We start from the raw sequence: 11,868 nt of genomic DNA on the forward strand, positions 1-11,868 counted from the left end.
GTCATTTCATATTGGTCTGAGGTTAATTGAGCCTACATCAATAATCCATCCCATGTGGCTCTTGATGCAAAGTGACTGAAAAACACAACTGATGAAAAGTAGTATAAGGTTAGTTCAGATCTCAATAATACACAATTAGTGCACAGCAAAACACCTTGGTGCCTGGGTAAGGACATGAAAAAAAAACTATTTGAAAAAAAATCTCATTTAGATGAGAGGGCCTAACACATCTATACAGTTCATGGAAAAGATACTAGACTCTGTGATAGTTTTTGCCTCCAGAATACTAGCAAGATGAAATGTTCCTTTTCTATGAAGTTTCCATAATTTGGACCAAAAACTGACAATGAATAAAATGATGGCGGGTGGGTGTGTGTGTACATGCAAACATGCAAACAAATAGCAAGCATCAGAGAACTAGTTAATGAAAAGACTTAGAAAAGGCAGATGTGAAAAAAGAGTATAGTTTTGCACTAATAATAATAATATGCTTTATTTATATACCGCTCTTCCGAGACGATCAAAGCAGTTCACAGAATCATTTAAAAATTTCACATCATAAAAAGCAACCATCACAACATATCAATCAATAAAAATCAATAAAAACCGAACATCAAGTAAAACAAATATGGAATCTATCAATTGCAATTAGTCATTTGAATCGGGGGGGGGGGGGGGAACAGTCTCTATTAACTTTTGTAACTAACATAGTTTTGCCCATTTGCTCAATTATGCAATTGCACAATTTGTGAGGAAATTGTCCATGCAAATAGGAGACCTGTCAGCAAGAAGGATAGGAAAATTGTCACAGCTTAAGAGAAAAATGATGTGTTCTTGTTCACATGTGCAAAATGAGAGAAATGAGGACTTACATCCTAATACCTGATATTTATGAACACACCCACCTGAACATTGGCTTTTATATAGCAGGTTGTCATATCTGGCTTGCACGAGAGCAGTGTATAATCTTGCACAGAGCTTATAAAAGTTATGTTTTAAAGACTACAGCACCCAATGGCTATGCTGGTTTCAGAATAATGGGAGTGATAGCAGAAAATAATAACTTTTCCAAGTTCTAGTCTTGCAATATATCAAAACCAAAAGGATGTTGATATAATATACAGTTGGCCCTCCATTTTCGCAGGGGATCCAAAAACGGAGGGTCACTCATATTCAAGCGTCATAGACTTGAATGGCACATGTGCCACTGGAAATAACACAGGTCGCCCCTCTGTGAATATTTGAGGTCGCAGATCTAAGATCCACGAGTTTGGAGGGGTAACTGTATTGCAGGACTATTCAGTGTTGAATTTTTTGCTAGATTTCTCAGCTAGAAGTGTTGGTGGAGTCTCTGGGACCTGGAAGGATTAAGCACTGGGTGTTTTGCTTGAGAAGCAAATCTTTCTGCCTCCACAGCCATTTATTTTTAAAGCCCTATGTGGCTTGGGCCTAACTTATTTAAAGGATCGCCTACTTCCATAAAATCTGGCCCGTGCTCTCAGGTCCTCTGGGAGGAATGTACTGCAGCCTATCAAGACTAGATTGACTGCGACCTCCCAGAGGGCTTTTTCTGCAACTGCTCCCAGCCTGTGGAATGGCCTGCCGGTCGAGACCCGTCAAATCACCAATCTAGATAGCTTCAAGAAAGCTGTTAAGACGGATCTCTTCCAGCAAGCCTTCACAGAATAAATTACTCAGCCATGTAGCGATCCCCCATATATATCTGATGACTCTGCCCACCATTATTGTTTTAATTGTTCATGTAATTTTAACCTTAAACTGTTTAGTTCTTTTTAGGGGGGAATATTTTGTATATATGGTGTATTCTTTTAACATTGTAAGCGCTTTGATTGTTTTTACAACAAGTGGGATAGAAATTTATTTATTCATTTATTTATTATTTTCTCCACAGCCATCACGTTCTGCTATCACTTTTTGTAACTTTTCATTTATCATAACTCCCTAATGACTGTACCTAATCTTCTGAAACTTTGAAAATTTATTGCCAGGGACAAATTTATGGTATATGCCATTGCCATAGAAACTACTAAAACATCAGAGAAGAAAAAGTAGATAAGTCCCTTTCCCCCAAATTTGAACAAATACCCAAAACTCTGTATCTGTCCTTCTGGATTTTTCCCAGTTTCTTAATTAATATTTTCACGTCAGTTTGATAACAATACAAAATAGGAGAGTGAACACACTCTTTTTAACTTTGAAAGTATCAAAGTGACATTTAAAAAAACTCCATGCAACCCATTTGTTTAACAACACATGGCAGCCAAAAGGAGAAAAAAAACACCACTGCACGCGTCTGTCTGAAATCAAGCTACAAAGCCTGAAAATTTCCTCTAGCTCTGACAAAAAGGGGGAGAGGAGTTATAGGCGGGATACAGACGGGCAAAAAGGGCTGTGTTCATGACGTCATGAAGGTATAGCCTTCAGACGGCCCTTACCTGAATGCCGCCGTGAACACGCCGCCCGCACGCCCCAAGCGGGAAAAAGCGGCATTAAAGAGGTGCTGCTTTTCCCCGCTTCTTTTCTATGTACTGCGCAGCTGCGCATCTCCGTCTGTAAGCTGCTGCACCGGTACGCCAAAATTGTTACGCCGCTAATTTAAGTTGCCCATTTAAAAGCTCCGTGTCTGCTGTGTCGCATAATGAGTCAGGGTCCTGGAGCATGCGCAGTTTGCACCGAGGCTCTAATTAGAGTGTCAGATGCCATGCAGATGTGGAAGCTGCAGCACAGCTGCACTCTATTTTAATGCTCGTAACCCTAACCCTAACCCTAACCCTAACCCTAGAGCAACATGTACACATGCGCTGCTAGAATTGGGGAAAGTTTGAATTTAAAGTGAACCCCTACACACATTCCTGTGCCATTTTCACCTAACAATAAAAAACCCCTAAAACTTTAAATATTTACATATGTACAAGGGAGGTGATGGGGGATGGCAGGGGGACAGCGGTGGCAGCGGCGACAGCTGTGGCTGTGCATTGCAGATTCAGCAAGAGCGTGGGGACCAAAGGAGAGGAGGCATCCATGATGCTGGTGACACTACCAACGTGCAAGCGGACAAGGATGCCAACACCAGCTGATCACCAGCTGGCAGGAGACCACCATTGTTCTTGGGCAGGGCAAGGGAAAAAGTTTAAAGGGGCCTGGGCGCTTTAAATGTGCACACAGGCTTTCTGCCGCCGGTGCTGAGCACCGCAGCTGCGCAGCTGCGCATCCGCCAGCCGGCAAAAGGAAAAAAAAGCCCCGTGTTTGGCCGCCCGTGCAGAAGCTGCCTCTCTCTTTGCAGCGTCCTCCGAGGCGGCGGTATGGAAACTGCGGGTCAGAAACGGCCCCAGGTGATGCGTCTTCACTGCCCTCCATGTGGAAGCCCCATACACCTGAGCCACGCCCCTGGGGCGGGCGGTCTGGAGGCTCCGTATTCAGCAGAATACACCTCCAAGACGTCTTCCCCTGCCCGTCTGTACCCCGCCATAGGCACCTATTATATTTCAGTGGATAGTCAAAAGGAGGCACAAAGACTTGGATATCCAAACTGAGTTGTAGATTTGGATTTCTGTCAAACTGGGAGGCCTCTGTATCAATCCAAACTAGGGCCCCATTCCCATTTACATTTAAACTGGTTTGCGATTTGCCTTCACTCCGTGTTGGTGAATTGACTCCAAAAGGTCCTTCGTTCCCACTATGAAAGCGGATCTGTTCATTATCCCCTTGAAATTGCTTCTTTTTTGGCACGATTGTCATCCTCACTATTTGCACCACTTCAAAATGCATGTCAGTCATCTGCACATCATCGGTGACATAAGCAGCAACCCAGTTTGGGAACTGTATTTTTTTTTAAAAAAAAAAAAAAACCTGTTAGTAGATTCAATTCATTGGTTTTGCAACTACAATCATCCCTCCATATTTGCAGGAGTTAGGGGAACAAGACCCCTGCAAATATGGAAAATTCACTAATAGTGCAAGCCCCACCCACCTCCTCCTCTGATGCCTGGGATAGCTGCAATCAGGAGAAGGGGAACGGGCAGCCGTCACACCAATTCTGCCCACCTTATTCTGTGCCTAGGATAGCTACAGTCAACAGTCCCAAGTACAGGAGAAGGAGGTGGGCAGGGCTCACACTGAGATCACGAATAATCAAATTCTTGAATCTCAAGTCTGCAAATATGAAGGAATGGCTGTACTTGCCTCACTGAGCTGCCGTCAGCCCAATTGCCCGGCTTGCTGTCTGAGTAATTGCTAGTTGCAAAATCAATTAATCAAATCTTCTATCATTTTTTTTTAATTCATACACCCATAGGTCACACCACAAGAACAAAAGAAGCACTGAGAGGCAGGTGGTGGTGGTGGCAGGAATGGTGGATCTACCAAAAACTGAGGAGGGATGGTAAACACCCCCCTGCCATTAGCCCCCCCCCCCCGAATGATGCAATTCAGATCTGTCGTTCCCACTTGTTGAACAGGCTTCAGAATCTATCTATCTATCTATCTATCTATCTATCTATCTATCATCTGCCAAAGAACTAGTGTCCGGAAAGAGCGGGGGTTTTGTGTTTGCCTCACTTCATTGCAATTTAAACCAATCACAGTAGGATCGGAACTGGTTTCAAATGTAGTGATATTTCTGTAATTAGCACAGTCATATAACCCGATGGGAACGACGGTCATATAACCCGATCAGCAATTTGTTTTAAATCATACTGGGAATGTGGCCTAAGTCTGGGTCCAAACAAAATTTTGTGGTCAGCACACACCTGTAGTGAGTAACACTGGAACCTTACTTACATAAGCTTTCAGAGACATAATCAGGTTAGTCTAGAATATCAGTATGCAAAGAGAACTTGTAGCACTTTTTACACTGAGTTAAAGAAGTTGTTGTTCATGAAATTCAGCTATGTGAATTCAGCAGCACCAGGAAATGCATCAGTCCCATTAGGCCCTAGCAAATACCCTGTTTGTTAGGTACTGATGTCATGTCTGGTGCTTACATCTGAGTGCACATGAATGAGATTACACAGTAAAAGTTGTTGTTGTTGTCTGTACATATAGCAACAAGGAATACCTGATTTTAGTATAGCTTAAACATGTGATGCCATCTTGTATGTGTGTGCACATGTGTATGTGCCTTCAAGTTTGTTGTCATTGTTGTTGTGTGTCTTCAAGTAGTTTTCGACTTATGGCAACTCTAAGACAAGCTTATCACAGGGTTTTCTTGGCAATATTTGTTCAGAAGGGGTTTTGCCAGTGCCTCTCTCTGAGGCTGTGAGAATGTGACTTGCCTAAGGTTACCCAGTGGGTTTCCATGGCCAGCAGGGATTCGAACCCTGGTCTGCAGAGTCCAACTCTAAAACCACTAAACCACATTGGTTCCTTAATGTTGATTTATGGTGACCCCATGCATTTCTTAGGCAAGGAATTCTTAGAAATGGTTTTGCCAGTTCCTTGCTTTGAAATACTGCACCTGGTGTTCATTGGTGAAGCCCTGTTCAACTACTAACCAGGCCTGACCCTGCTTAGTTTGCAAGATCAGATAGGGTCTGCTTTAGGGTATTTAGGCTGTATCTTAGCTTATATTAATTCTAACTTACAATGCACTGGAACTGCTAAAACACTATATGATGCCCTGATAATCCAACTAGTCTCCACTATTTCCTCTGGTACAAACTGGGGATAAGACTGAAATAAATTTCTTCAATTCTCAGTCTAGTTTTCCTGGGTTTAATTTGAAGTCTGTTTCCCATATCCTTTCTCCAGAGCCAAGAAAATCCTATGATAGGGTTGCCATCACAAAGCTTAAACTCTACATGTGCTTTCCACAGAAGCAAGTGGATGACTGGGCAGGTAAAACTGTAGCACCTTTGAGACTAACTGGGTGAAATAAGTTGTTGTTCATGAAATTCAGGTGTGTGAATTCAGCAGCACTAGGAAATGCATCTATGCTATTAGATCCTAGCCAATGCCGCTGTTTGCCAGGCACTGATGTCGTGTCTGGTGCTTACATCTGTGTACCCATGAATGAGATTACACGTTAAAAGTTGTTGTTGTCTGTACCTATAGCAATATTGAATACTTAGTTTTAGTATATCCTTAACACATGTAACACATTAGTGTAACATTAGGCAGGTTGCGTAGGTACATACACATGCACATTTATAACAATCACATTTCCATTGCAAAGAGACCTGTTAGATGAAGCAAGCTTTGGAGAATCTCATTTTTAACATAGCTCCAAGGGGCTCATTTCTGGGCAAAATCTATGGATGCTTAAGTCCCATTAAATACAGTGGCATAGTGAAATGGTGTCCCTTATATAAAATAACAAAATCAAGGTCTATATTTTAGATTTTTAAAAAATATTTTCAAGCTATGGATGATTGAATCTGCAGATAAAGAATCCATGGATGTGAAAGGCAAGCAGTGCATTTTAGTACGGCATGGATTTACACTGACACCCTCCACTGCACCAGGTGCATGAAATGTTACCTCAGTGGGCAGACCATCTGAGGATGCAGAAAGCATCGAAGGAAATTTATGCCATAATAAAAATAATTAGTCTCTAAAGTGCCACAAGAGACACTCGTTTTGATGTCTTGGCTGCAACATATTCACAGGTAATACTGAATTACAGCATAGGCCACACATGGGACTTACAACAGCTGTAAGCAATGAGGAGTAGACATGTACTTTTTAAGGGTTGCGTAGAAGAATGGATTTCCTCAGAGTGGTAGAATTCAAAAAGAATTGCTGCGTTAGTCGGGAAAATCAGTACACAAAGGGCTCTTGCAACACCTTGGAGATGAACTGAAAGGCAGAATGTGATGTTGAAGGCTTTCACAGCTGGCATCCATAGTTTTTTGTGGCTTTTTGGGGCTATGTAGCCATGTTCTGGAAGAGTTTATTCCTGACATTTCCCCTGCATCTGTGGCTGGCATCTTTAGAGAAAGATGCCAGGTGCAGATGCTGGTGAAATCTCAGGAACAAACTCTTCTAGAACATGGCCCCAACACCCCACCAAAAAACTATGAAAGACAGAAGTTGTTAGCATGCTACCAGCTTCTGTCTTTCAGTTTGTCTCAGGCTGCTTCAAGAAGGGTGACCTGACGTCCTCCTTTTCCTGGACCTGTCCTACATATCAGCCTTGAGGAGGAATTCCAAAATGTCCTCCAGTTGGAGCATGATGTAGGACTTTATCACACAGGGAAAATTGGGGGTTTAAACAGCCATTAACCCGTGAAAACTGCACAATTGTCATTAACATTTTCACTCACATTGCAATTAAAGAGCCATTATCCCAGGAATAAACAGCAACTAATCATTCACAGGATTTCCCTGTGAATGATTTGTTGCTGTTTATTGCCTGTTTATTCCTGAGATAGTGGCACTTTAATTGTGATGTCCTTCAAAAATGTTAATTGCGATGGTGCGTTTTTCACGGGTTAATGGCTGTTGAAACTCCTGCTTTTCCCTGTGTGGTAAAGTCCATTGAAGAACTGCTTTTCGTTGATATGGGTGTTTTTATTTTGCAATGTCCATTTCGTGGTGCCTTGGCCTCCTTGGCGGTGAAGGCGCCTGGTGCCCCAAGGCCCCTTGGCCTCCCTCAGGCCAGGCCAGCAGAGGCCCCTGAAGAAGTTTCCCCAGCTATGAATAAGAGCAACCCCTGAGCTTCCTTGTTTTGAGGCGCAGGAGGGAGTCAGGGCCACTCTACACAGGAAGACTGCTGCTGGCCCAGGGCTGAGGGAGGGAGGGAGGGAGAGAGGAGCCCTCCTCGCTGGGAAGAAAGGCCGGCTCTGCCAGGCGCCCTCGAGAAACACAAGCACCCCAAAGAGTCCCCGGGAGGCGGCTGCTTGGCTGGCTGCTCTCTCCCCGCAAAGGGCCCGGCCGGCCGGCAGCTGCTGCCTTCCTTCCTTCCGCACTGCAGAAGCCACCCGCCTTGAGCCCCCTTCCGCTCCCAGGGCGCAGGGCTAGGAAATCCTGGGCAGCAGCGTAGTTGACTGCGGCGCCAGAGTCTCCGCTCCACCTTGGCCTTGTCTTGGCCTGATGGTTGTTTTCTGGCCTGTCCTCCATTCTGGAGAGCTTTGTCCTCCTTTGCAGCCAGGAGAGACCTCTGGCAGACAGACAGACAGCAGGTGGCAGTTAGGGCAGTTTACTTTAGTTTAGTTAGAGAGGGTTAGTTAGGTCCAAAGCCCACTCCAGAAAGCATCCCCTTTGAGGCGGCTATCATGCTTCTTTCTCTTTCTCTTGGCCCTCTCCGCTCCCTTGGGCAGGGCCTGCTCCTCTATGGGCAAGGTCTCTTCAGGGGATGGGGCTGAGAGAGTGTGCCCCCTCCCTCCCTCCCTCCCAAAGGGAGAGAACTCGAACCCTGCTCCCTTCAGAACCAGGAGCCAAGGAACCCCCCCACCCACCCACCCAGCCATCCTTCTCCCAGGGAGGGCGAGCCCTCACCGGCGTCGTAGAAGGCGTCCAGGACGGCGGTCTCTCCGAAGTCCAGCTCCCCGAAGTTGAGGGTGCTGAGCTGGGCTCCCTCGGCCTCGCAGGCCCTCACCAGGCAGAGCAGGGCCCCGCTTTCGGGGCTCCCGGGCCCGGCTCTGGGCCCCCCTCCTGCTCCTCCTGCTCCGCTGGGGTCGTTGAGGACATAGACGGCGCGGAGGGAGCGAGCCGGGCGAGAAGGGGGCAGCTCCCCAAGGGCCCCGGGAGCTTCGGAGGAGCAGTCCGGGACGGTCAGCTGCTCGGCCTCCCCAGCTGCTCCTGCGGGGGTCTCTGGGGCCCCGGGGGTCTCCATGGAGGGTCCACCAGGGAGCCCCTTTTTAGCCCTGGAAGTCAGTCAGGACTCCGGAGGAGGAGAGCGCTCCCGGCGCGTAAAAGGCCGGCGCCCCTTCTGACTGAGGGGAAAAGGGGAGCTAGAGTCCAAGTGGCGCCTCTCCCCGGCCAAGGCTGGTTCAAGGCTGGCCGGGGGTGGGAAGCTCCCCCTCGGCCTTTGGAAGCCCTGGCTGGCTGGGAAGGAGGAGGAGAGCCGAGCACTCCCTTCCTCGGGTGGCCTTTCTTATCCCACCGCCCAGCTGGCAAGAAAGGGCGGGGAGGCTGGCCCTCAGAGAGCAGCAGCAGCAGGAGGAGGAGGACCCGCCTCTCAGGAAAAGGGCTGCTGCTGCTGCTGCTGTTTTGCTCTTTCCCCCCTTTCCTGAGAGGGGGTCATCTTTGCGGGCAAGCCCTGAAAGCTTGGCCTCCTGGACCCCGTTTCAAGGGAGAGCTGAGCAGCTGCCCCCAAGGAAACTGGGCTGCCTGAGGGCAAGCCCCCCGGTGGCCTCCCTCTCCCTCTCCCTCTCCCCCGCCCAAGCCAAGGGGGCACTGGGAAGGCATCAGCCCCTCCACCCCCCCCCCCGCCGGGGCCTGGCCCTTTCTTTTTGATTCATTGATGTTGAAACCCAGTACAGGATGGATCTCCCTCATGGAGACTTCTTCGGGAACTGAAAAGACTTCCAGGCGTGGCTGAGAGAGTGAGCCCTGGCTTTCTGAGCAGAGGGCACAAACTCAAGTCAAAGGGCCCATTGGGAATGCCATAAGAATTCTAGACTTCGGGAACTCAAAATACGCCAGAACTTTTTCCAGGGGCAGCGGAGAGAGTGACAACTTTGCTTTCTGACCATTCATTGTGCACAAACTTTGTTTCGTGTACAAAATTATTTAACATTTGCCCAGTCTGTTTAAGGCATACATAAAAACAAATTATTTTTTTTTGCTTAGACTTGTTAGGTCCCATCTCCAACATATTTTATTGTGTTTGTTCTTGCTGTCATGTGTCTCCAAGTAATTTTTGACCCTAAGGTGAACCGATCATAGGGTTTTCTCAGCAAGTTTCTTCGGGAGGGGGGGGTGCCATTGCCATCCTCTGAGGCTGAGAGAGTGTGACTTCCCAAGTTCACCCAGTGGGTTTCCATGGCCGAGCTGGGATTCAAACCCAGGCCTCCAGACTTGCAGTCCAACACTCAAACCACTACACCACACCAGTTCTCACTATGTGCTTATATGCAAATATAAGTTGTATGTTCTCATTATGTACTTATATGCAAATACAGGTACGTATTCCAAAGTTTGAAAAAATCCAAAACACTACTGGTCCCAAGCATGTAGGATAAGGGAGACTCTGTAGTAACAAACCAATGAAGCCTTTCAGGTGCTGGGCTGGTTCACTCTGGCTACACTTGCCTCAAGACCCTAAAGCTGTTTAGACTGTCCTTGTAGAAGTTGTCTTGTTGTTAGTAATAACTGATATATAACAACAGATATCCTTTGTGAGGAGGAATGTTTTGTTTTTTGCATGAGTTAGTTACCTAATCCTGAGGTTTCAAAACACAGGAAAGTATGCAGCTAGCCTCTCTTACAGGCTGGAGCTGCCCCTTCGAGGTCAGCAATGCTGCAAGAGTGGCGGTGCTGGAGCTTGAAGGCTGAGCAAGGCACTATCAGGCCCTACCTGGGCAAGGACCCTGGAAGATGCCAAGCTATACCCTCAAAAATGCAACTGGAGAAAGCTGTGTTTATTGCTTCCAACTAAATTTAACTTTTAAAAAATTGAACATTTCAGTGCTGCCTCTTTATTCCTCATGCCCAAACACACACAATACTATGTATTTGTCCCAAAAATTCAAAAATCTAAAAGTGATTAGAGAAAAAGGTTGGCTTTTTTGTGATCTTTTAAAGTTGGTTTTTCTTGTCCAATAACCTGTGCAGTGAAAGAGAAAGGAAAGAACTTAAGAAGAGGAAGGAATAGGCTTTCCTTCCAGACAGAGAGGACTCTCATTTCCTGGAATTGTCACATATTACATTTCATAATTCCAAAACACACTGCAGAAATAAACCCATTTGAGACTGCTTTAACTGCCCTGGCTCAGTGTTAGGGAATCCTGGGAATTATAGTTTATTGAGGCAGCTAAGCTTTCTGCTATAGAAGGTTAAATGTCTCACAAAACTACAGTTCCCAGAATTTCCTAGGATTGAGCCAGGGCAGTTGAAGCGGTCTCCATTACTATTTCTGCAATGTGTTTTGGACATAAGTTAACCTATGTGTTACAGCAGGATTTAGTAACAATTAACTACTATCAGTTCAACTGAATTCTTTATTAACTTCATTCAGTTATCAACTGAATTGAGCTCCTACACAAAAATCCATCCCTTGATCCTCCTCCTCGCTTCAAGAATATTAAGGTGACTTAATTCTTAATTGCTACTGTTGTTCAGCAACTGCATATCGGAAATCTATAGCCTTACCATCTACCTTCCCTAAAGAACTATCATGTCAGATGAGTTCCCATTACCTGCCATGTCCAAGGGAGTCATTTAGCATCACTCACCTGTCTGCCTTAGTTGGTGAGGATGTGGGCAAAAAAGCCTGTAGCTGCAACCAGATGATGAAACACTGTGCCCCAGCAGAACTACCTTGTACCATCTTTATCTTTTGCTTTGGAAGAAGCATTTGCTATGACCATGGATGTAGCTACAAGGGGAGGGGGGACAAAGGCATTTGCTGTCCAGATAAGAATTCTGCCCCCCAAATAAATTTTCCTTCCATCCCAATATTTCTGATGTTGCTGTAATCTAATCTTTAGTTGAGCATTTAGAAATACAACTTAAGATTCAAACCAAAAGGGAAAAGGAAAGTTATCAAGAGGATGTGAACACGGCAAATATAAGAACTCCAGATGTGGGTGATATTCAACGTCTCACTCTGAAATTCGAGAAATTTGGGGGACTGAAGTAACATTTCATTTTAAGGGGCAAACTTCTCATTGGGGACAATGCTCTAATTTTGCCTCCCTCCCTTCAGGTAGCTACGATTATAGCATACTTTTTAAAATTACTGTG

At 45.7% G+C, this 11,868-nt stretch overlaps 1 protein-coding gene across 1 annotated transcript in view; it reads right to left on the reverse strand.

The window, feature by feature from the left end:
- Window positions 1-8,988, reverse strand: part of MAP3K15 (mitogen-activated protein kinase kinase kinase 15) — an 89,275-nt gene extending 80,287 nt beyond the window's left edge. The window contains exon 1 of the mRNA XM_089511706.1: window positions 8,458-8,988. Coding sequence (XP_089367832.1) covers window positions 8,458-8,794 — 337 coding nt within the window. The 5' untranslated portion in view covers window positions 8,795-8,988. The remainder of the gene's footprint in view (window positions 1-8,457) is intronic.
- Window positions 8,989-11,868: the final 2,880 nt, after the last annotated feature.

This window comes from Sceloporus occidentalis, unplaced genomic scaffold (genome assembly GCF_023333645.1).
Source record: "Sceloporus occidentalis isolate IW3139 unplaced genomic scaffold, rSceOcc1.0.p SCAF_2, whole genome shotgun sequence".
NCBI classification, from domain to species: domain Eukaryota; kingdom Metazoa; phylum Chordata; class Lepidosauria; order Squamata; family Phrynosomatidae; genus Sceloporus; species Sceloporus occidentalis.